We start from the raw sequence: 26623 nt of genomic DNA on the forward strand, positions 1-26623 counted from the left end.
ATTCATTTAGAGTATTTCAGGCCAAGCATCTCCACTCAATAAAATCACACAGATGCTGTTTCAACATGGTGCAGTTTTTGCTTCCTCTAGACTATGTAACCCTGAGAGATTGTACCTTCCAGTCTGAATAAAATATTTGTAACAGATGTGGTGGCTTCTTATTACAAGTTCGTTGAGTTTGATTTTATTCCTTTAGATTTCACTGGTGGTAGAAGGCAGAATCGTAGTTTAGCTTTCCAACCTGTTAACAAGTTTGCTGTATATTTAATGCATTGTATTTAAATTCAGTAGAATTTCACAGTAAGCCTGGCCATTGTCAAATGTATCTCACGTGATCAAACAGCAGTTTATGCATCTTGAGCTTATTCTCTTCTTCACTGTGTGTTTCTTTGGAGTTAGAATGGCTATAATAGCTTCATCAAAAACGGTCTTCAGTCCTTTCTGTGTTAAAGCTGAACACTCCACATAGCAGTAGGCTCCTATCTGTCAAGAAAATAAGTTGATTCAATAGCAATATATTTCAGCTGTTCAGTTCTATTTGTGTACTTCTGCGTATTTTTTTTTACTATAGTGACATCACAACGTTTGGCTGTGATCTAGAAAAGTTATCTGAATGTGCTTCCCCTGTAGGAGAAAAGAAGATTTGTCTTTTGGCAAAAGATCTGGAATGTATTTAAGTTGTTTGGTTTGTAAAGGAAGTATATTAAATAAGCTCTTTGGATTGGCAGTGGGGTCCTAAGGTATTTTTGATAATTAAACAGCAAAAAAGAATTACAGAGTTATATGACCAATTTGTTTCAAAAATAAGACTCTATAAGTAAGTGTCCTGATAAGCATTATCCATGCAGTGTTTTAAAATGGTAGTATAGCATTCTCAAATAATTTCTTAAAGATGCTTCCAGTATTCTGCTTGAGCAGGAGAGGTGCCTTCCAACCTCAGGTGCCTTCCGACCTCAACCACTCTGATTTTAATTCTCTCTGACTTTTTAATTCTCTCTGACTAATGCTTCTGTAGTTTTTACAAGTGTTTACACAGAAAGTTAGAACTATTACTAACAGGGAAGTACTATTACACAGGCCTGCTTGTTAGCTGTATTCAACAATGCAAGTAAGCAAGTAAATATTGCTAACCTGTAACCAGCCATAAGGTTTCATATGTTGACTGGTAAAAGAAATGGGCGAAGTGGTAAAGTAAGAAAAGGTCCCTTGGAAATAGGGGCTTTTTGCTTCTTTGCTACTTGGTTTTGTTTAGGAGTATCCAGCTTACCTCTTTCGCTAACTTCTGTCCTTGCTCCACAGATACAGGCTTCTCTTTCATATCATTCAGTCTTGCCAGAGTTTTTGGGTCATCACGAAGATCAATCTAGCAAGAAAGATTGCAGTCCTGTTGGAATACTTTTTCTAAACAAAAATCAGCAGGCTATAGGATACCCTCTTTTTAAAGCAGAATTCTTTATTTAATGGAGTATTACATGTATAAAAATGGAGTCGTGTCATGATTCAGATTGTGGACCATTCCTGATCCAAAACCCCTGGAAATTCAAGCTTATTCTGTAATTCAGCTCTTCAGTTAGACATGACTGTCTCGGAATACCAGAATGTATATTCAGCACTGGCAGAAGGATTAACCCAAACATAATACCAACATATGGGTCACTTTGTAATTGAAGCTCACAAGAAGCAAGAACAAATTTTCTCACTTCTCCCCTTGCTCCTTGGCTTCAGCTAATATTGAATGTGGCCAATAGTTGCAGACCCAAGTAATTCCAGTAACATGGGTGCAAACAGACAATTTTATTCCTTAAGTCCCATGACTTTATAGCAAGTCACATGGAGAGATGCAGCTGATCTTGCCACCCTGTTTACAATGCATATATTTTAACAAAATTAAGGTAGTTCATTAAAGAACAACACAGATCTAGCTGCTTCTGCCACTTGTTAGGGTTCTCTCTCCAAAGCCAGAAGGTGATGCTGCACAGGTCCTGTCGGGCCTGAACTTCAGCCCAAAGGAAAGACACCATACAATGATCTGAATTGTTTAAATAAAGTAGAACAGAACCAGATAATACCTGTGTTCCTACTAGTAAAAAGGGAACATTAGGTGCATATTCCTTCAACTCCGGTACCCACTCTTCCTTCACATTTTGAAATGAAGCAGGATTTACCACTGAGAAGCAGATAAGGAAGACATCGGTCATAGGATAAGATAAAGGTCTCAGACGATCATAGTCTTCCTGAGAAAGAAAAATTCTGTTATCTGCAATATTAAATTGTTGCTTTTATTTTGTTAATTTTAACAGTTATATTCAGAAACTATTCATATTTCAGGAATTTTGTTGAAGCAAACTTTCTGCACGTTTACAGCTATCTATTCCAGGTTAATTAGTGTGGCTGTTAGAGGAAAACCTGCATAGGAGGGTAATTATATGTCAATATAAATATTGTAAAACCTGGATGTTAATACTGATAGAAGCTTACTTCTGTAGAAGAATATACAGAAGACTACCCTTTAAAGTTTTCACTTAAAGAAAAAAAAAAAGAAAGGCTTATGGCTCAAACATACTTGCAGATCAAAGGTTAGCATTTGTCTGACCAAAAACAGTAAGCAGATGTCACTGCTATAGAGCCATCCATGTTATACAAAGCTAGCCTAGATTTAGGCTATTTAACACACTTAAATGTTCTTTTTTGGATCATATGTAGAGGTGATATTTAAGTCCCCTCCTTAGCATTTTCTTTCTGTTTCTTAGAAACCTTACTGTCCTGTTGCTAATGCTCAGGGCAGACAAAGTAAGGATCAGAAGGGACCTCTTTTGTCCAGACCCTGCTTTCTGTAAGCAAGCCCAGCGAAGAGCAGGGCAGGAACAGAAATTAAAGATCAAGAACGCTATCAGGGAACAGTAATGCCCTCTTTTTTTTTTTTTTCTTTGGGGGGGGGGGGGGGTAGTGGGATAAGATTATTATTTGGATCATTTAGAGCCATAGCATTTAAAGCCACCAGTCCTGCCAGGGCATACAATACCCTGGCAACAGAGGTACCTAGGAGCTTTGCCCCTACTATAAAACAGAGTCCCTCTAGCAAGAGAGAAAGTAAGTGGATTTTGCTTTTGATTAGCTAAGAGCAGAAGGGAGCATGCCCCAGCTTCTCTCTGCAAGGCTTCCTTTGGTCTATGGCAGTGAACCAATGCCTTACTATTCCTACCTTAGGCTTTTTTTCTTTTTAAACATAGGTAACGAAGACTGAGCCCAGGTATTACAGAGACAGTAGAGAATGCTGGGGTTTATGCCTTCTCTTCCACAATAAACACCAGTTTACTATGGCTGCTGCAGCAGCCTCCCTCTTCCCCATGCAAGCTCTCCATCTTAATTAAATCTCACAAATATTGGAACGATTTCTTCATTACATGTAGAGACAGAAATGTAATTCAACTCCATGTTTGAAATGAGACAGAAAATTATTTTTTTTTTCCTTGGAAACTGTCACGTTATCAGATTATTAACCTTTAGTTGCACCCGCAAAAGTCCTTCATTGATAAATTGTTAAGTTTTAAAGACGGTGCCACTAGAATTTCAGAAAACATGTGAGAACTTCCTCAGAACAGTTTCTGCTAGGCTGTTATCCTCATCATGAAATGGAGAAAAGACTTTGGAGAAGCAGCACTGGAGGAGATTCAACACTAGCAAGGAGGTGACCATTGGCCAGTACTCTTCAGTGTCTATTTACACAATATTCATATTTGTAATCCCTATTCCCATGTGCCATTTTGATTATACACTCTACTGCCAGGCTAGTATACTCTACAGTTTTGTCAATAAGCTAGAGCATGCTTAGCTGTAAACATGGGCTCCCAATTTCACAACCACAGTAACAGAAACTACTGTGAAACTACAACATTTGACAGGCTTTTTCAAAGATCAGTTGTTTCCCTGCTACTGTCAGGCTCCTATCCCTTTTCAAAAGAAAAAAAAAATAGTAACCATGTCTTTTCCACATCTGTGGACGTTTATCATAGAAGGCAGAAATAATAGCAACTTGAAACTATTTAGCATTCAATTATTTTTTTAAGCATGTATTTTATGTTTCATTTCTACTACTGAACATAGTTAGATCCTGCTCAGGGTTGCCACTCTGTTTTCTAAGGTAGAGATCAAAATCCTGAAAGAAGCTTCCCAACTGCAAATTACACTGGTCCCTGGAGTACAAAAAATGAATGCAAGAACACGCAGGCAGATCCATCAGTTGCTCTCAAATTCGGCTCTACTAAATCATACACAGGGTATTAGTGAAAAGGTTTTCTTAAAAAAATAACAAGTAAAAAAATTCTAAAGGAGTTGCCTTCACTACACTCAACATTTATAAAAATCTCACACCTGGGTTACAATAATTAGAGTACTGTCTGCATTAAATACTGGAATGGAGAAAACATTTGACACCAGAAGTTACTGTTAGTCCACTGACTTTAAAATACCTTTTAGTTACAGACAGACTTGTTATTCATAGCAAATACTCATCATTTTCTGATCTCAGAGCTGAATTATATTTGCATGGTTTACTTCAAAACTTTCATATTTAGTTTATCTTTTCAAATCCCACTGGATACAAATCCTTATACATTTGGCCAGATCCTGGCACTGCACTTCCTGCCGTTCATCAGCAGTCACCTGGGAGTGACCTGTGTCACTGCTTTTTAAGGCATGTGCATTGCTGAACTCCTTTCCTGCCCCTGCATCTATTTATATGCTTTTTGATTTATACCCTGGCCCTTCTGCACTGGCCAAGCTGTGGGTCCATCCCATGTAATTATGAAGTTAAACTGAAGGCAAGTACAGTGCGATTGGATACATCGTGTACCACGGCCAAAGATGTACGTGGTATTCACTGCAGCGACTTCAGTGCATTTACGCTTACTTAAATGAACCGAGAATTTGGCTATACCCACCAATCCTGCTGCTTGAAACAAGTCAGTGCTGTCAGGCTCTCCTTTGAACCTTGCCTGTGCTACAAAAATTAGGCTTGTATTGATACTAATAATACCAGGTAATTCTAATAAAGCCTCGTGATTACACTGGTTCTGGGTCCTCCTAAGAGAGACTCTGGCTTAAATGTTGCCAGCTTCTAGTAGGCCATCTGTGCTTAAAGACTCCTTCTGCTCCCCAACAGCCCCACAGAAATAGCAACCAAACCTGAAAACCTTCTCTGATGTATTGGGCCTAAATAACTGCTGCACTTGGTAGCAGAATCTGCAATACCAGATGAATTTAAGACTGAATATTAGAGAAGCCTGGGAAAATCTGATTGCTTCAACTGTAATTTATTTCCTGAATCTAGTGTACAGGAAGTAAGTGTAGTTTATTCTAAAATTAAATGCAACGGCAAAATCTAATTAGACTAGCCAGTCAATATAAATTCCAATGCGAGTGCATGTACCCACCACGCTGTACAGCAATTAGACTTCCAGTCTAACTGTGGGAGGCACTGCATGTATATTTAGACATTAAAAATATTTAAAGAGTTTAACTGGAATGTTTTAAGAATGTGAGTAAGATGGGCAAGAAAGCCACTAAGGATCAAAATACACAGTACCAGTCTCAAAAACTCCAGGCTATAGTGAAATGGCTCATTCTCCATCATACTGTGGACTTTAAAACAAAATTATTTGCCATTTGCTGGAGCAGATGAATACAGATAGAAAAACATGCTGAAAATATGAGAGTTGTAACAAACTGGATGCAAGTACGTTGGCTTAATTAATGTTATATGGAGCTGTGATCCCTGTAAAGGCTTCTACATTGCAACAGGACCATCCATCATTTACCTAGTTATCTCTGTAGTAGCCCAGGACAGCTGCCAATAGAGAACAGCATGGGAAAGGACATGAGATGGAGGAACTAATGGCTTGACTTGGCTTCTCAGGTACAAACTGGGAAGGACTGTTGGGGTTTTTTGATTTGTTTGTTTTGTTTTTAAGAGAGGACAATGGACATTCATGCTTTTAAATTTTCTTTTTGCCCTAGTTTTGATATTCTGTGGCTAAGTCTAACATTGCCTTTATCTCAGCTAGTTAAAATCTCTCCTTTAGGTCTCTTTTTCCATGTTACAGTACCTAACAGTCTGTCTCTGAGATTTCTTGCTGCCTTCTACTTGAATACTAAAGTGACAGATTTTCACTGTATTTTGGATGTTCAGGTGGATTTGTTTTAACATGTCCAAAATTTGGCTACTTCTTTTCCTGACATTTACCTGCTGAAAAACAGAGGTCTTGAGGAACTTTTTGTATGCAGACTGAAAAATGGTATTGCAATTCTGCAGCATTATATTCTTCTTCATTTCAAGGGTTTGCTCAGAAAAGCAGAATGCAGTGCCGTATTTCAAGTTGTACAATTGCTTTTGAACTAATACTTTTGCCCAATTCCATAGGTATCAGCTGAGAGACATAGCTAAAAACATACCAACTCTATTCCTAATTCTGCCACCGACACAATATGTAGCCCTGAGCAAATTATTATCCTCTCTCTGCTTGCATCTTCCCATCTGTTAGGGTGCCCCGTAGGGGGTTGCTAGCTTAATAATGCATTAGTCTTTGCAAAGCACTCCAAAAGCCTTTGATGTACAGAGGTTATATGGTGGGATATTTTTACAAAAATAAACTAAAACAAAGTGAAGTCTAATAATTTCTGGACAACCTTCCTGACCCACAAAGAGCATTATTTCCTTGTATTTATTAGAAAAATGAAGTAGGAGGTGCAGGCATTCTGAGACCTCATAGTACTAGAGCCCTTGTAGCTCCCCTGTTTTACGGTACCACACTCCTCTCTGCCCAAGCTAAAGTGATGAGGACAGAGGTCATAGAATCAGAGTCATTAAGGTTGGAAAAGACCTTTAAGATCATCAAGTCCAACCATCAACCGTCCTTACCGCTCTCTCAGTACTGTGAGACCACAGCCCTCTCTCCTCTCTGGAATGGTATTAGGGTCTCTCTAGCCAACTTGGAGCGATGAAAGGCAATTAGAGGAGTCGCCTGTGCAGTCAATACCTTCACATGCCTTGACCAAGACCTTTGGGGAAATTCACACCTCTCAGATCTGCTGTTACAGGTAGCGAAGAAGATGTTAACCTAGATCTGTTTGATTTTTTTTTTTTTCCTTGCAAATATGAGGGCTGGTGTCTTTAAGCTAATAGGAGAAACTGAATTCTGGGCTATCATTAACAGTGGCTGGGGGCCTGAGCAAGGTGTGTCACGCTTATGTTTTAATCCAAGCCTAGTGTTTTGTACTGTGATGGAACCAAAGTAGCTAATGATTTTATATGTTTTGCAGCTTAGGAAAGAAATTTTAACAATACATCTCCAGTTACATCATACTGACGTACTCTTGTAAGCAACAGGATAAGCCTATTTCTCTTCTATTCTGAGAAGGTATAAAGTGAATGGGGGCGGGAATAAAATAAAGCTTGCACCACTGGAAGAAATACAGGAGCTCAACAACTCTAGGTTTGTGATCTGTGTGTTAGCAACCATCTGTTGCTTTCACAGCTTACAACATCAATCGCAAGAGGAGGTTCTCACTCCCAACCATCTGTTTTTAGAGGGGAAGCCAAAAATAGACATCAGGCAGAGTTGCTAGAGGAATCCAACCTTCATGCAGTGAAGGGTAATGACTGCTGCTGCTCAAAGGGTCTCAGTGAAGCACACATATGTAACTAGCTGGTTTCTGCGGAGCAAAATCCCAGCTAAAAGTCAAAGTTTTAGCCCACTTCATGGTAGGGCTTGGTAACGACAGTCAAAAAGTCCTCTCTCCATATGAATCGTCATGCTTTAATTTTTGAAGTGCATTTCAAAGCTACCCTTCAAGACTGCATTTTTCATCATTTTCCTCCCTGAAAGTAAATTTCTGTTTCAGAAGGCCCCCTGTAATATTTCAGAAAACGTAACAAGTAAACCATAATAACTGTTGTATCTAACATGTGCCCTGGGGACTTAGTAGCAGCTCATCGTTGTCCCAATGGACACATCCTCCTGTCTCCTCCAGACTATTTGGAATTAAAGGCTGATCTGCAGCTTTGCCGTGAGCACCAGGCAAAGCCTCCAAAAGCAACTGCCTACTCCAGCAGCACACTAGGAAACAGGCTTCAGCCCCTGAATCACCCTGTGGTTTCTGATTCCAGGAGCTGCTTGGGTGGGGGAGGAGAGGGAGGGAAGTGGTCTGTACTGCGCCATGCCAAGCACAAATTGCTTCCCTGGCTAAAAAAAAGCACATTTTTTCAGTCTGGGCTGTAGAACGCTGTAACCCTTTGCAGGGAAGGATGCTGGCTTCCTGGCGCTGCCACTCACGAGGCACCAACTAACGCAGGACCATTTGGCAAGCTCCAAGCATTGCCCTAAAACGACTGCTTGTCCAATTCTGCAACCCAAGGCCTCTTAACGCTGACCGCTGCATTTTATTTTTCAGTCGCCTATGTCTGTAGCCACTACCTTCTGAACACGCAGAACAAGATGTGGTGATTATTCCCTGGCTGCAGGGGAAAAGCGCGCTGCAGACCCTCTGTCTCTTCACAGGCTTCTGGGGATACAGGTCACATTGCTAAAGAAAGCAGAATTGTCCTGTTGTGGCTTGTTTGCACAGGTTTTCCAGGGAGTGCGAAAAGCTGATGATTTGGGCCCGGCATCTATTTCTAATTTATACAAAAGGCTGCAAGAATGCAGGGTAAGTGCTCTTCCATTGTATTCTAAAAATGAAGTAAGCAGATCTAAATCCATCTCTGAATTCCTGTGAGGAGGAGTGTTCAAAGGAGGTATGAATTATATATTGAAAAAGCCCAGGGCTTGTGAATTACAATTTTTTTTTTTTTTTACAAAACTTTCCTTCTGGCATATTTGAGGACTATGTAGCTGCTTACATGTCTGAAAAGCTGTTCTGTATAGAGAGAAAAAACTAGCTGGAAGATGGAGCCTAGTAAGATGGACTTTAGAGCATTAGAGACAAGAAGGACACAATATTCCTTTAATTTTACATAAGACTGCCATTAAGTGATCAGAATTGCTCACAGTCTTAATGTGGGATTAAATACTGTCCAAATCCTACATCTTGCCATGTGGTGATGCTAAACTATTTTCCTAGACAGTCTCAACAGAACACTCCCTCTGTCCTCTCCATCACCACAGCAACTTCCAACTTGCTGGCTTCTTCGTGGTTTTCTAAAAGTAGAAGTCCCCGAATTTTCTCTGTAAGACTCAGTATTTTAGCATCTGTAACAACAGGACATGGATTCAACTGACTGCAAGCAGTATCAGCAAGCACAGTTTCACTTAAACACCTTATACCAGTTGCTTACCCACTACAGAGCTCCAAAGAAGCGGCAAAGTAACTGCTGTGGACAAGCCCTTTCACTCCTTATCCGTGAGAAATCACAAGGCTGTGGTGCGTTCCCGTGCCACTTCCTTTCTCACCATCAGTGACCCGATGAACAGCACGCTTCCCACACAGGCTTTCCACTTTCTCCAGGAAAGGAATTCACCCCAGTTTTGGTGACTGCAGCTATGAACAATCAGGATTTTCCTTTCTTCCACATATGGGCAATCAAAGGAAAAAAATAAAATTCACCCTGGTACAAGGGATCTGGTTGGATCCTCTGCAGAACCTGCTCTTTGGAAAGATGGGTTCTTTCACTTTATTTTTACAGAAAAGTATGACTGTTAATAAATCTGTTCTCACAGGGAAAACAGACTATGGAGTAGTTTAGTATAGTTACCCATATCGTATCAGACATGTATTTTCATTTACTAACTATATAAATCCTGCCAGACAAGAAACACCGATCAGTTAGGTGTCCCATTCCCTTTCACTTTTTTACAAATAAACCCCAAGCACATTCTTCAGTCTGGTGTTGAGCAACAGCTTTGTCAGATACAAGACTAAGCCTTCACACTGACTCCTCAGGTTGAATTCCCATCACACAACTTCTTAGAAGGTGAAGTGCCATAGGACTGGTGCCATCATGTGCACGTTGAATAAACACATCACGATGAAAGAGTTTTTGGAATGAAAGGAGTTCCTAAGAGTCTTCTGCACCTTGTTTTATGTCAAGTCCTGATTTGTCAGGGCTAACAGCTTCCACTGAAGAACACGGCAAAACACTCAACAATTTCACTGCAGCAGATGTTAAGGCGGTTGAAAAACTGCCTGAAGTTTTTCTTGCTTACGTGAGGAATATGTAAGCCATCTCACTGCCCGTGGCTGGGCTGTCTGTCGGTCATAACTAAAGATGCATCCCAGGTCATGCCTGGCATCCATCCCCTATTGACTCCACCACTGCATCCCCAACTGGAAATCAGACCCATCGAGGAACAAGCATTAAGTCCTACAGATGATCTTTTAGCGTTCACAGCTACGTCTAATTCAGAGCGCAAGCTGCCAGAGGCACTTTCAGTCTGTGTTTTACCCATCTGAAGCAATAAGGTCACCTAGGATGCTGATAGATGTTCCTTTGCTCCGGAGAATAACGCTACCACCCGCATTTTTATACCCACACCAGCCAGTGCCAGCCACCGCAAAGAATTACTGCACACATGCCACAACATGGATGCCACACGGAGCAGGATTAAAACAGAGCGAGGACCGTAGCCACGTCAAATGACACAACCTCCTCACAACCTCTGAAAGTGTCATGTCGTGTTCAGACACATTTTTCTTAACACAAATCATCCAGTCGCCAGTCCAAACCAACAGACTGCTTATAAAACCACAGAGCAGAGCGGTAAAAAGGTACGGTTCCCTCCTCTCGGCCCCCATTTCACATTTTTGTTAGAAACGTAACTGCTAATTTGGAGGTTTAAAAAAAAAAAGTCTTGAAGCTCTGTCCCAAAGCATCCATTTTAGTAATGTTGTTTTTTATAATTCACAATAAAACTGCAGGATTTGGCATCAGTGTGCTTTATATTATTTCTCATATGAAGAAAAATCACAAATCACATCCCTTTCACCTTTAAATGAAAGATAAATTTCTAGTCTCCCACAGATATAGAGAAAACTTGAATACACAAAGCCCAAAGGTTTAAAGAAAACCCACATCCGGCAAAGGGAAAAAGAAAAAGCCTCAAACAATTTTGATTCCCTAGGTTTTTTAGGTAGTGGTGTCTGTGGATATGAATAGCTGACTCATCACTTTGAATGCCTGGGACCGACAAAACCTGGGTCTTGCTGAAGTAGGTTTTACGTCCACTTTGGCCATGTGTTCTCAATAAAGGAACTGGAACAAAGCTTACTGAAATCAGCAATAGGGTGCCTGCTAACACAGAGCCTTGGATCAGACCCTAACATACCCTGTAAGTCGTTTTGCATTGTAGGTCTGTGCTATAGAGGCAGTACTCTAGTCTAAATTGTATTTAGTTTGTTTTAAGATGTAGTTTGGAGGATGAATCAGAAGTTAAGCTATAAAATTAAGAACAGTGCGTTTTTTTATACTTTTCATATTTACCAAGATATAAAGAGCTCTTTGCAAAGGAAACAGATTTCAGTCGAGAAGTCTGACTATGGACCTGCCGAAAATTCCCAGTGTCTCCCATGTTCTCTATCAGAAAAACTCTGCCAGCTCATGCCACCTCACCCAGTTGTCCCATTCCACCTCTCTTGCCTCCTGCGGTACAGCTGCAGACGATACGATACTCAGATAAGTGCAGGTGCACACACCATCTTAAAATGAAGTCAGGCAGTAAGAGGATATGCAGTAACATTGTGCCAGAGGAGCAATAATGATCGCTTGTACTCAAGTGTTGCCTTTTTAGCTGGTGATCTTTGCATAGCATTGAAAGACGTCACTGTACCTTGAAGAAATTACAAACAAGTAAAATGCAGAGAGAACTCCCTCACAAACTAAAGGATATGTACTGACTCTTAACCCAGGAAAAAGGGACTTTCACTTGACCACATAATCAACGTTTAGCAAGTTTCTCTCCAGGTCAGTAGTCAGTTTCACAGAACCTCTCAAACTTGGTTTGCTTCGGGCTCTTTACTTTGGTCTGCAATTAACTTACTGTTAATTTGGCAAAGCCGTTCTGGATCTACATTTTCAAACACACTCCTTACATTTGATTTTAACGCAACTCAGTGCCGCTATTCAGAAGTGCAGTGGGGCTTTTGGCGCTCTGAAAATGAAACATACCTGTCTCGAGTTTCCAAAATACATTTCGTGGATGCTTTCGGGAGCTCAGAGCAGCATCTCCCATCCTGAGACTCCCCATCTGGCAACAGCAATACTTACCTATCTTTCTGAGATTGATACGACGCTTCCAAAGTGAGAGTCACGGCTCACAACAAGGTGTTCGGATGTAAGCTTTGCACTGGGATTATTATTGTGGAAGGCCACTTTTAAAAGCTGATCTGAAGGTAATGGTCCCTCTCCTTTTAAAGGGAAAGCCTGCTTTGCTTAAATACTTGTCTAGAGAACTCTTGACACAGAGATCGGAAGCTCAGGCACCTCACCTCCTTCTTTTGCCTTGAAAAACTTCTGTTTCAGCGAGGCAACCTGAGCACGTTTTTATTTTATCTGCGTACGCCCAGTTGTTGCTGCACAGCCGCTAAATCCACGTGGCTGGCACCATCCCGAAGGAGGGAGCAGCTCCAGCTTCAGCTGAGCCATGCACAGGCCGGCGCGCCGGCCGAGCCAGCTCACCGCGTCCCCGCGCCAGCTGCCAGCTCGGCTGGGGCAGCGTGGAGGGAGCGACAAGAGTGCCTGTGGGAGGAGGGAGGTGTCGGGGGGACGGGATGGGAAGGGGACAGGATGGTAGTTGCTAACATTTCATTTTTAGATCTGCCAAAAGTCAGCCCATAGGTTTCAGTGTTTACCACGCTGCGGCGAAGGGCGGCAGGCGTGGCGTGGCGTTCCAGGCTTGCATTTGGCGCTACGGCTGCGCGGTACGTGCAACTCGGAGGGAGCACGTTTCTGTTTCACAATGGACCAGCCAAAATGGTCAGCAGCTGCCTCTCCTTTCAGTAGGATACTGAAGTGATACCTGCTACCTACCAAAGCTGAGACGAACAGCCAGCAAGGAGTACAAAGATTACTGCTATTTCTTGTTTTATTTATAGTGACCACCACAAGTTTGGTGACCATCCATTTTAAGAACCACACCTCCACCGCTCTCTTTCCCATAAGCACATTCACAGTTATAACCACTCGTTTTTACACCTGGCCTTCATGCAGGCACTGATCTTGCTAATACTTGAGGTAGCTTTACGCACTTCAGCAGACCGACCAACTTGAATATAAAATTGCTTTTAACATCAGGGCCTCCGTTACAACCAAGATATCAGTGTATCTTTCTGAATTAAGATGGCTGCAGCTGCAAACAGAGTAGCCATCGATATCTGAGCCGAGAGGAACCAAGAAGTGGCTGGTTCTGCTATTGCGCTTAGCGCCTTTTGCAGCTACTGTTTTGGTGACGGTTTAGCAGGCACCAAGAGCTTTACTTGGTATCAGACCTGGAGCTTGCCCTACACGTATTGGCACCTTTAAGGCAGAGAAATAAAAGTGGAAAGCCAAGGGACGCAGTTTACCTCAGCTTTGCCCAACCAGGCCACGCTAGTATCACAACAGTGATGCTGAGGGAGATAAATGCTATTATTAGGTACTGCACCATAGTTAGGTTCCCTCTGCTCCTTCCGTACCCCTCTCTGCACTGCCCAGGCGCTGGCTCGGTGCCACCGCTGCGCCAGGCAGCCCGGCCATGCCTCAGCATCTCTCTTCCCGGGGCAGCAGGAACAGCACGGGCTCTGCCCCCGCATCCTCCCCGTCCCCCCTCCAGGTCCTGACAGTCCTTCACAGCGAAGACACATGAGCGGAGCAAGGCTCTGCGTGTGGTCAGCACATACTGGAGGAAAGGGACCACACCATGAATGAAAACCCCACAGCACAAGGGACGGAGAGGAGGATGGACCCCGACTGCCATTATAAGCAGCAGCCTTCCATACAAAATCCCCAAGAGGTAACTCCTGTGTGTCCTCCCACTTACCCCAATCATTTGGGACGTGCAAGGGGACAGGCAGCACACCGCTACTGCTTACAGACATTTCTCCTAAAATTCTAATATCATGAGAGCTGGCAGTATTACTTACGATAACCACTTGTCACTAGCTGAAAAGCACATGGTGAAGCTGACAGACCCCTGATGAAGCCACAGCTTCCTTTCCCGGTCTGATTTTGCCATATACCCCTGCCCATAAAGAGCAGTACCGACACGCAGTTACAGTCCCAGAGCAAGAGAGGCTGCTGTGAAGCCAAAGGCATCCAACCATCAGTACCACAAGGACCTCACATTTAAACTGCAGTGCACTGATGCTCCCAGCTCTGGGCGATGCAGGCAGGTTCCACAGTTCTCATCTTCCTGCGGAAACCAGGACCCACTCCAAGCCCACCCAGTCTCCACGCGCGGCTATCTGCGGCAGCACGGCTAAAAGGAGCTGCCGGCTCCACCTCTGGGAGGAATTACAGGAGGAATGTCCTCTCAGACACCACCGGCACCAAACTCCCACCCGCTTCCCTAGCGCAGGAGCCTGCCTCCACAGCTGCAAACCCAAACAGGCTCCGAGAACCCCCCCGTCCCAGCAGCTGTACTGGCTATTTTCTGCTGAACCAGGGCCTCAGTATTTTCGGCCAGAGAAAAGCCTGCATGAATTTACACACACACAAAGGTCTGCCTGTAGACCGAAGTTTGTGAACTGCTAGTGCCATTTTTCCCTGCTATATATATAACCTGGGAAAAAACGGGATTTTAATAGATTTATTCTCAACCTACTTTAAACTCGCAAAGATATGAGGCATTATGTCATCGGTATAGTTACGAGACGTGATCCTGTGCGTGTTGTGAACAAGCGAGCTAGAAATGAGTACTGGATGCCACAAACTCAAAAGCTTGCAACTCCTCTGCCAAAGAGAAGTCTGTCACAAGTTGCTAAATACATAACCACGCAAGTTAGAGACCCACCGGCTGCTAAATCAGTGTCTCAGGGTGATGAGCCTGCTGTGCACCAGCTAGAAATCAAAAGGTCTTTAAGCCTTGCTCTGCTACAGGCTTCCTGCACACATTTGGAGTAAGTCACTGTCTGAACCTTCATCTACCCCCTCACTCCTCTTCCCCACGAAATGAGATCTGTAGATTGTACCCATGTACGCTGTCCAGAGCTGGGAGTATAAACGTGCTGAAGATTGTGAACTGCTTAGATACCACAGCAATCATGCACTGCCAAGTTTTGATAAAATGACACTATCAGGCCAGTATGTTACATTAAAACTATTTGGGGTGACAGAATTAGAAATAAAAGCACTGATGTATGCTGGCACAGAAATCCTGACTTTGAGCAGCAAAGAATCCAAGCCGTACGGAAGTCTGTGCAAGCAGCAGGCGTGTACCAGATGCAGCACACTGTTTCCTCAACACGGGGAAAGCACCATCAACGCATGTCTTTTCTGCTCTTTACTGTGTGTATATATATATTTAAGCTTTAAAGTATGCTTTTTGTTACCGCATAGCTCTGGGGTAGCAGGCTTGTCAGCACACAGCAGCTGAAAGAATTAAATTGCTGGACTGGCACCTTCACACAGACTCCCCATGAGCATCTCTTTAGTTGTGCTGGATGCTGGGATGGGGCTCCTGTGGGCAGCCCCAGATGTCCACCAGTTCCCCCAATACGCCGAAGTGGGATGGGGATAACGGTGAAGATTTTATTAGCACCGCCGATCTGACTAAAGGGGCAGTTTTGCCAAGACCAGATATATTTGTAAAGGTAGCCTCATTAAAACACTCTAGGTGAGCTGAGGCTCCTCCGAACTAGGCCAGTAAGATCTGGTCCTGGGTACATCAAAAACTCTTCTGTAATTCAACCTTAAGATATCATCTTCTCAGAATTTGGAGGGGAAAATAAAAAGCTTACCTCAACTTTTTACACATCTGGATATACAATTTCACACCAAAAAGTTTTCGTTAGCATAACAGGAATACCTTCGCTTGCTGTTTGCTGCAAACTGGCCACTTTACCCTGCTAGCTTTCGAGGAGGCAAAAGGTCACTTGGTTTTGTACTCAGCACATTCAGGCAGAGTGGGATACCACAAAACCACCTTAGTTAAGGTTACACAGAGCTAACAACACATGCTCCCATTAATAGCAACAAGCCAGCACAAGCAGTTTGAGACTGCATCCACAAATAAGCTACGCATACGTACAGTAGCACTAGGGTCACTTTTACATTTTCCAATGCTCATTATAAAAAAAAAAAACCCTACCAATGCATTATCAAGCAAATTCTTTATTTGCCTGAGCAGCAGATCCTCATTTTGTAGCATACTTAGGCAATATTTTACAAGCTGTGTTTTGAACCAATTACTACTGAAAAACAGGACTATGACAGTAAGAAATGCACTCAGTTGGCATAAATGTGACTAATTTGTGTTTACATCAGTGCGATGACAATCATGAAGTCAGTCTTTTTGGGAAGAGTCTCACCCTTCAGATATCAGCTTCCTGGAAATGGGGCTGTTTCCTACAATTCTCTTGGAATTAATTTTATTACTGATCTCAGGCCTCAGCAAAGAGTGCTGCTTCTCTTCCTTAAGGCTGTATGCAGATCTAAAAAGGTACACTAATTTAGGTAGCAGTTGTTCAATGCAGTATAGGAATAACATGGTTAAAAAATATGGCTTCAGCCTATGCGAGTCCAGTGAGATTATCTTACTAGTTGCTCTTTACAACAAGGAAGCATGTCTGAGGTCATGTGAGACCAAAACACATGCTCACATTGCAAGAAGCAAGTTTTAACAGAAGGGATACGCAACTTTACAAAAGCCCACACAGCATTTCTGTGCATGCTCCGCACCTCCTTGGGCGATGCCAGCACCTCCCGGGGTCAGGCCCTTCAGAAACTATTTTGTTTCTGATAAGGCATCTCCTGAGAGCTGGGAGCATGTTAAGCCAGGAGACCATGCCCGGCCCGCGGCTGGTGCCCTGCAAGTTGAGATAACCGAGAAGGGACGTGTGAATAAGGGGGCCCTTTAGAAACCACGACACCAGCGACCCCTCCAAAACATCAAGCATTTTACCCATCATTAGCATTACTTAAGATACATGCTGACACAGCACCTTTCACAACTGGCTGCAATAATCTTAACCGAAGGAACCACTTGAATTGTCTGGGATAGCAGAAGAAACCCAGGTTACCTCAAAGGCAGCGGCTGAGAATGACATTTTATTATGCTCCACCTTTAAGTTGAACAACTCTTTCCAGCTCTTTAAGAGCTGTTCAAGCCTACGCAAGACAAGCTGCGGCAGTCTGGGTCTCTATCCGACCTGCGGCGTTTTAAGGCGGCAAGTCCCCTCCGTGCTAAACGGGGGGCATCCCCCCGCCCCCTCGGCCCGGCCGCCTCCCCGGTGGCGATGCCTGGGGCCCGCGGCCCGGCCCGGCCCGGCTCGGCCCGGCCCTGCAAGCGCTGCCGCGCTGCCCCGGGAGCCGGCCACGCACCCGTAAAAGCCCGTCTCCGCCTGCCCGCCCTCGGGAATCAGGGTTGGATCGATGTTTTTTCTCTTTTTTAAAGCTTTTTTTTTTTTAATCAATCTCCCCCCCCCCACCGCCTTCCAACCCGCCTCTAAATCACCCAGCCCGGACCGCAGCCCTGCAAGTAACTTCAGCGCCGGGAGCGCCGCGGGGTCGGGGGTCGGGGTCGCGGCCCGCGAGCAGCGCGCGGCACTCACCTGGCCGGCGGTGTCGTACAGCCCCAGCAGGTACTGCTTGCCCCCGACGGTAACGCTGACTGTGGGGGGGGGGAGAAACACAGCGGGTGAAGGCGGGCAAACCCCGGCCGACCCCCCGCCCCAGCCCCGGCAGGGTAAGGCCGGGGCGGGCGGCCGCGGCCCCCGCGCCCGCTCACCTGCGTAGTGGTCGAAGACGGTGGGCACGTACTCCTCGGGGAAGGCGTCGTTGGCGTAGCTCATCAGCAGGCACGTCTTGCCCACGGCGCCGTCCCCCACCACCACGCACTTCAGCATGACCGCCGCGCTGCCATGGGCCATGGCCGGAGCCCGCCCTCATGGCCCCGCGGGCGCGCCCCGCCGCGCCGGGCCCCCCGCCATCGCCGCCGCCGCTCAGCGGGCGCCCCCGCCGGCCGCCGCCGGCCGCGGCCCCCCCGCCATCCGCCACCGCCGCCGCGCTGGGCCCGGCGGGAGCCGCCTTCCCCTGGCCGCGGCCGCGCAGGGGAAGCGCCCGCCCGGGCGCGGGGCCGGGCGGGGGCGGGGGGTGGGGAGAGGGCGCCCCACGCGTGGGCTGGCGGCAGGGCTGCAGGGCGGGAGCCGGCGTGCGTGAGCGGCTGCTCGCCCCGGCCCCGCCGCCGCCGCCGCCCGCACACGCATGCACGGCACCGCCCGGCTCTCCCCGGGCGGCGGGCACGGCCCCGCCAGCGACGCGGGCGCTGCGGGCAGCTCCGGCCCCGCCAAAGCCCCGGGGGTTCATTGATTCTCCTATGCTGGCCCCCCGCGTCCCCCCCCGTCGCCCTGTACGTGCCGGGGAAACTTCGGTCGCATCCCGGGGCATTAGCCCGTAACGGAGCCGGTGAGTTGGGAACAACCAACCGGCGGAGCGAGGACTTTTTTTCTGCACCGAGTTTACCGGTTTGGGGGGCTGGAATGCAGGAGTGGGCGCCTATTTGAGAACATTAACCTGTGGGGTTTAAACAGTCTCGAGTACCCGTTTGAAAGGCTGAGGGACCGAGGGGCAAGAGCTAACTAGAGTAGGTACCGCATGAGAAATGAGCGGAATCATGCTCCCTCTCACATCAGTGGCAAAAATCCCACATTCAGTGACTCTGGGTTTCACCCTAGCAAGCTGTTTCTCACTTCATATTTTCAAATGGTGTGCGATACACTCACAAGTCAGACAGAAACCGATTGCCTTTCCTAGCCTGTATTTTTTTGCAGATTTATGCTATAAGCCCTATCCAATTACGACAAAAGACGGCACACAACAGCGCAAACCACGAGGAGACCTCTGTGTCGTATCGTTTGTGTTTCTATTTGATCTGACATGCTTGAGGCAGAAAATAAATGCAAATCCCAGGTTGCACAAAGCTGATCTGAATATTCAATAAAACATGTTTTCAAATCAGGACAAAATAGGGAAGTTAATACTTTGCAAGTTTTTCAGCTTAGTCAGTCAAGCTTTCGTGCCTTCAGACCACAGAGGGGGAAAGCAGGAGATCCAAGACTGCTCTTCTGCCATCTCCTCCTGATTCACTCAGAGAGCAACAACCCAAACCCACAAGCAGACAGAGGCTGCCCCAGCGTTACGCCATTTCCTCAGCCCTTTGGAAAATACCAGCTATAAAAGAAAGCTGGGTTAACCAAGAAGTCAGCTGGCAGCCAGCACAGCACTTGGCGCACAGGTGTCCCAGAGAGCAACTTTGCCTAACGAGCAGATATGTCCCTCACAAGCAGCTATTTCGGGATGGGTTTTGGGACTAGGTCCAGGAAAACCGCTTTACAGTGATCTGATTTGTGCTGCCTGAGGTGAGAGGTTCCCGAGTACCCATGAGGGAGTTGAAAGCATGCAAATACTCGGTGGCCCAGGTGACATGCACCTCCTTCTTGCTGTACTTGCCAGCATATATGTTCAGAAGTGCCCAACACCTGCATCCCTGGGCAACAGCACCCCAGGCCACCGCCAGCGCCATCAGTGGGAAGTATACTTTCTCCGGTCTGCTGCTTGCTTAATTGTTAGTGTTGCTTCTCAAACCCTGTAATCGTCACTTTCAACTTGCACAATCTCAGCCAAATGATTCTCATCCAATCCCCCATCTCTCTCAGACAATGGACGGCAAATTAGCCTGCACTAAATATTTAGAGAAAATGAAGATACAAAACTGGTAAACTGAAACGCTCGCCTCGGCTCTCCGCACCAGCCTGGCTGGTTGCACAGCCATGGGGAGTAGCGTAGCTGCAGGAGTGGGACCTCATAAAACCTCACGAGCCCCACGGCCGATACGCTCCTGTGGAAGCAGGGGCGTAGAACTGCACATGCTCAGGTGGTTTCATCCACAGAATATTTCTTGTGCTTGTTTTTCACCCTTTGCAGGTGTCGTTTTCCAGCAAGCACCCACAGCAGTGTGATAAGGAAGGTGCAACAATAAGGACAACATACTCACTGAGAGTTCCTGGAAATTGATTTCTTCTCTTAAACTTTTCTGAATGTCAGCAGCTCCCTAAGAATGGCTTAGAGCCTCTGCTGGTGTCAGCCAGTGTGCCTCAGTGGAGGAATTCAACTCGTCTCTCTCTCAGCACAACAAATACCTTACCAGGAATCACATCCTTCTTTCAGATAGATTAATAATCTGTTCTGTGTAATACACTTCCATTTTTCAGCAATACAAATGTAAAAAATGTGTTCAAATAATGACCTACCTGTGACAAATGTAATTTTAAATATCTTCATTAGAGTTACTAAATCTAATAGTTTTTCCCTAACTTCTTTCATAAGGTAGTAAAATAAACCAGTATTAAATGTTAAAAGGAAGTATTTAGTATCTTAGAGATGTTTAAAATCTATTCTTATTTCTCATTGTCTACTATAAAGTTGTTAGGAAATAAAAAAAACAGTTCAGAGAAATCTAATTTTTCACCAAAAAAATAATTTCTAACGACACTTTATGACTAATTCTAGCTTATGCACTGAACAGTTACTTCAGCATCCCATATGAGTGCTAGACAGTCAATTCTTTTTCATTTTAGGAATTGAAATTTTGCTTTGTAGGACTTCTGTCTATATATATGAGGCTGAGCACTCACTGGGAGGAAGAAACACACCTAGATTACCTTTAGAAATAAGACTTGTTCCAAATAATTCAGGTCCAGAACAGAAGGAAATGCGTGGAAGAGAAGGTCTAAGAAATGATGGGAAGCCTCTGAGGACACAAGTCTAGTGATACCCCCTAGATGACCATGCAGCTAGATGCAGAAGATAAACATTTCTTGGAAGCAATTTCTGGGGTACACAGACTTCTGCAAGTGAGAACATGGAGTGGGACTGTGAAGTAGAATCACAAAGTCTTTCACATGAATTACCAGCAGCAGGAGAAAGTGATGGAGCCTGGCCTCAGTAAGCAGCAAAAGACCCGTTTGGTTCTATGGAACAGGGGAGTAAGTGGTGTTAATCATCTAAACTCAACACACTTTGAAAAGATAAATCTGTCCATCCCAATTATTAACATGTCTCTAAATTTAACCTCAAAATTTACACAATACGGTTATTTTCATCAATTGTGCTGCCATTCTGTGTTGTGAGTACACTCCAGCATTTCTGAGTCCAAATCCTCTTGTTCACCCTGCCAGATAAGCCACGGTGCCTCACTTTGTCACCAGATTGATCTGCACAGCTAGAGAGTGGCCATGCATCTCGCTACAGAGGTGGGTGTCTTTCCACGTTGGGTGAAATGACTTCATGGGAGTAGCCAATATTTGAGGAAATGCCCCTAAAAATGCCAAGTCCCAGCCAAAGCTCAAAGTGATGTGTGAAGAACACTCAAATTAGTCCCACGAAAGTCAACCAGAGGATCAATTTCTTTAGGCATCACTGTTTGTGCAAGACTGGAGCAATGGTTTATGAATCTCTAAAAAAACTTTTAGACTTATAAGGAATGTTAAGTCTTTGAGAAAGTCAGTGAAAAGGGCAATGTCATCTGAAAGCGCCGTTTGCAGCATATCATCTTTCAGACCAATCAATCTCTCATTTTCGAGCAGAGCTGTCCCTAAGCAGCAGAAGGTAACACCCAAATGGACGTAACGCAAGCCTGGCTTTCAGTCAGAATGATTTACTGTTGCCAAAATGATGAGAACACCATTTTTACAATTTATTAATCTGATCATTACAGTTCTGCTTCTCTATCCAAGATTATGTAATGCAGAGAATGTTTATGTATCCCAGCTAATACAGAGGAAACAAATTACATATTTATAATATGTCAAAAATGGATAGGCAATTCAGTAGCTGCAGATCCAACTCCTTCTGAATGTCAGTGTCAACTCTATCCCAAAATTTTTTTTAATCATTTACAAGAGCACTCGTACTCATTTCCTCTCAATTTAAAGGGTCCAGACCGTGTGCTTGCTTTCCCTCATAATACGTTTCATGAACACGGTGATGTCCCCAAGCAAAGGCATGCAGTATATAAAATCAGAATAAAACAGGATGACACATTTTAGGTCATCTGCTGTAGTCATCTGATTTCTAGAGCACACTGGCTCTTTACTGTACCTGTAGCGGTCCTGTTCTCAGAATGGGGCTCAATGTCCCAAGCAGGGGAAACATCACTTGTTCTTTTCGGGGAGCAACCTAGTGTGGTCCACTCTATGGAAATCTCCCCTGTAGGTCTCTGGAACTGTCTCATATTCCTCTGTTACGCTATTACAGCTTGTGATACTTGATTAACCACCCTAAATAATTTCCTTCCTTTTTGCATGGATGTAACTGAGACAGGAATCTTTGGTGGAGTTTATACATGGCTTGCCAGTAGCAAAACAGTGGCACCAGGACCAAAACTAGAGCCCATTGCTGAGAATGAGATACAATGTTTTAAAAACAAATTTGGCACTAGCCACTGGAAAGTGTCATAGTCACTACTCCATGTGCTTTTTCTTAATAACTGTAGTGCAAGATCTTTAAAGGTGGCTTTCTATGATACTATGGTCAAAGAAAATACATCAGTGGAACCCTTTCCTCTGAAAAGGTAGATTCTTTGGGGTGAATACTTTTTGAAATCAGGTGAATTCCATTAAAATGTTTTAAGAAAAGCAGAAAAATGTTCTGACAGCTTCAAAGCATCCAGGTTTTATATTTTTAGAGCAAAATATTTTCTTCTCTAAATCACTATTGTTTCAATTTAAGTTAGCATAGTGTTAGAATATAGTGTAATATAAATGAAAAGGTGACATGATTAACCATTTCAATCATCCTCATTTTTATTCTAGATTTTTTAAGGGATTTCAAAATTTTCAGGTTGCAGTCCTAATTAGGACAAAGACAAATGTCAAAAACGTTCACAAAACTGAATTTTCATCCACTGCACAGATTATGCACTCCCTCGTGCTCACAGCATGCTAAACTATGTTAGGATAGTATGTTCCTTTCTAACTCATAGTATCTTTTTTCCCTTGAAATCGCTTTGTCAGTGTTTTTAGTAATGAAGTGTCCAGATTTCAACATCATCATCCAAGTATAGCCACCCAGCAAGTGCTGGCCACTTCTAAGCTGTGATTCTCTTAGATACACATCTGATTTTGCAGCAACGCTGTATCGCCACGCTCTTGTTAATAATTGCCGAACTGTATCGCAATAGTCTCATGTCCTTAATTAAGGTGAGTGATTTGAATAGGAACTGATCAAATATAGAGTAGAAAACGGCTGCTCTTCTGCAAAGTTTATGGTGCGATCGCTGAAGAAATTCAACCAGTGCACAACACACAAAAAGGAGAGTGAGTGAGTGAGTGAGTGAGTGAGTGAGTGAGTGAGTGAGTGAGTGAGTGAAGTCAGGGTTAAAATTGCCAGGATGAAGCTGGCACAAACCGTGGGTACATGCCCAGCTTTCCAGGTTTCTCTGTCTTAAGAAGTAGCTGTGAATTGGGTTGGTTTTCTCCATATATATTACTTAGATCTTACTTAACTTTTTTCTGTTTGTATCTTGATTTTTCTAGGGTTATTTGTGCTACGCTGACCCCTGTAATACTTACCAAATTAGCATTTGCTGCCAAATTCATTAGCATGCTATTTACCAGCTTCTCTTATGAAATTAAGGAAGAAATTAAATATAACACTGCTTTGCTACAGTTGGAAAAGAAGATTCCTTAGGGAGAAAGGAAGGAAAAAAGAGAGGGAATGCCAAAGCAGGGTGAAGAATGCTGCAGGAAATGAAGGGAAATGGAAGAATGAGACAATGATAGATAGGAAAGTAGGGGTAGCAGAAATATTAAAAAAAAAAAACACCAGCCAACCAAAAAAGGAACAAAAGTGTCTGACTCGGTTAACCTCTGAGAAGGTACTTAATTTCAAATATGAGAAGTCCACAGACCCAGGCCCATGCCTAAAATTAAGCTTGTGTTTCATTCAGGCCAACATAAATTGCAGTTTTCTACACAAGGATTTAAAGCACCAGAGAGAATGTCTGCCTTGGAAACTTGGTGAGATTGGGGGACCTACCTCCCACAGGTTTCTTGAAAAATCTGCAATTTCAAGATACAATATTAAACTATAACATAAATTATGTTAGAGCTCTTTTGGTGCTATTCCCTATTCAGTGAAGGAGCCTGAACAGAATAAATTTCTACTCAGCTATTCAGCACTGGGCTAAGTGTCAAAAAGAAGCCATTCTCTTCCTCAGGCCAACTTGGTGACAATTGCAGTTCACCAGACGTTTTTTTGGAAATAAAATGTGTAACATGGTGGGGCTTTTTGTACAGCTGAAGTCGCCACCATTCCCAGGCACAGAAGAGAGGTCTAAGCAAGAAAACACTTCCTCTAAGCACTTAACATCCTCTGTTGATGCTACCTATATGGCTCCATACATCACCATAGGATCAGAATATCCCTTTCATGGTTGCTAAGAAATACACACTTCTGACTCATTCCAGTGCTGAAGACTGTATAGTCTGGTGTGGCTATTATGTATCACGGTGTACCAAAAAGGAGAATGAAATGAGATCTTGAACCTTGGCTCAACACCAGAGACCAGAAGAGGTACTCTTGTTACAGGAACGGGGTAGGATTTGCATAGGGAATACTGACTCCTTCCTGACACCATGTACTTTGGAACGAAACTAATCCCCTGAAACGTCTAGTTCTGGAAAGTTAAAATTGAGCATCGTTTTGTACGTTACAAATCATCCCCCAGTTCTACTGGCCTTACTGGAAGTTAAGGGCATCGCATGATGGATCCATGAGACAACGGGTTTCCTGTTTTGTACTTTGCTGTACACTAGACTTCCAGAGGGCACCAGGATCACTGCTGTGTTGTGTCTCAGTTTGCTGCTCGTGCCTGTGATTATCCCAGACGTGGCTCTGGAAGGGCAAAATTAAAGCTTTAGCACTCTCTCATTGTAGCTAGATGAAAACAATCTTTGAGGAGCCAAAAAAGCCACAAACTATAACCCTTCAACTAAACAAAATTGTGCCTGAGCCTATTCCATGTCTCTGGGATCAGCAGGCATGATCTGGCCACGTCCACGACATTGATGTCTTGTACCCTGTTGGGAATGGTGCCTTGTCAAAGCTGACTCCTGCATGGCATTGTTGAGTTCCCTGGGAGAGTCCTGGAATTGCTCCACACAAAACTACCCCCAAAAGTGTTCTAGGGATGTCACAGTACTGACAACTGAGTCTTAGCATTCAAGACTATACCCTGGCTTTTTTTGATTTACTAGGGTAGATGTCATCATTGCAAGGCCTGTGTGTTCCAAGTCTCATTTTTATTGAGTTGTACTAATTCCAATGAAAATTATTTCCCTTGGTTCTTACCAGTATTTATTATTTACTAGTTCTGGTAAATCTGGTAGTATTTCCCTCCGTGAAAAAACAACTAACCAACCAACAAATCCTTCAGCTCTAAACATATATACATGAAAAAATCTGTTTTTCAATTCCACTTATTACAGATGAATCTGGGCCTAAAGCTGATCTCTGGGTTTTCCCCAACCTTTGATGAAGTCTGGATTTGGGTTTGAAACTTCATGGAGTCTGGACTTCTTTGATCATCCTCTTTGAAGCTGATTCTTGATCTGCTTGATGGACAGAAGTAAGCCCCAAAACTAGTTAATCTTCTGTACACTAGTAAGATTCAGTTTTAAAGCCAAATTCTGAAACAAACATCTTTCTTGATTTGAGGATGTTTCATGCAGAAAAACGTAGCCATATTTTAACCCATGCCAGTTACCAGCTTCCTAGTGAAGTGCCTTGTAAAGTCTAGTCCCATGCGGAGGTAAAGAACGATGATGGATGGGATACTGGGAAAAAAGGGTGGATGGCAGAGAACGGGAGAAGTGAATGGGAAGGCAGGGAACCCCGCAGTCCCGCTGCTCAGTCCTGCTCCAGGACCTGTACCCACCCTGTACTAGGAGGGAAAGGATAAATCCTTCCTTGGCTGTCCTCTTCAACAGCTTGTCATGTCATCTGGCACATGGAGAACACTGGAGGGGATTCAGAAATAGACCTGAGGACAGAAACCCTCCAATCCAGACTTGGGGAATCTAGCATATGCAGGGGAGCATGGGCTGTAAGCAGCTCGCTGTGAAGCATGCCTGCAGCACCAAAGTATCAGAGAGCAAAGAGAAACTTTTTAAGTGCTAATAGCTTCTAAAATGCTAATAGCTTTAGGGCTGGAAGAGAAGAGCATGCTGGAAATTTTCTCCAGCAGTGTTATGTATATTCTCATAGGAAATGGAGGGCAGGGAGAAGAGAGATCCATCATTTTCTTCTTAGACGTTTATTGTAATCAACGTGGAACCATAATTTCTGAGGATTCTCTCATCAGTCAGACTGTCAATATCTTCATCCTCCAAATATTTCAGTGAGTGGTGACAACCCCGTTCCATATAACAATGGAGAAAA

The 26623-nt window shown here is 44.0% G+C and overlaps 1 protein-coding gene across 2 annotated transcripts; it reads right to left on the reverse strand.

Moving 5' to 3' along the window:
* Positions 1 to 281: 281 nt before the first annotated feature.
* RHOQ (ras homolog family member Q) lies at positions 282 to 18054 on the reverse strand (the record flags this gene model as incomplete). Of its 2 annotated transcripts, none has more annotated exons than XM_081997048.1 (5): positions 282 to 483; positions 1268 to 1363; positions 2070 to 2234; positions 17737 to 17795; positions 17913 to 18054. In XM_081997048.1, the coding sequence occupies 5 exons, from the start codon at positions 18052 to 18054 to the stop codon at positions 328 to 330; spliced, it is 618 nt and encodes a 205-aa protein (XP_081853174.1). The 2 variants fall into 2 exon arrangements, with proteins under 2 accessions (XP_081853174.1, XP_081853175.1); XM_081997049.1 differs by having other exon boundaries at positions 447 to 479.
* Positions 18055 to 26623: the final 8569 nt, after the last annotated feature.

The sequence above is a fragment of the Phaethon aethereus genome, assembly GCF_964289735.1.
Source record: "Phaethon aethereus genome assembly, chromosome: 3".
Lineage (NCBI taxonomy): Eukaryota > Metazoa > Chordata > Aves > Phaethontiformes > Phaethontidae > Phaethon > Phaethon aethereus.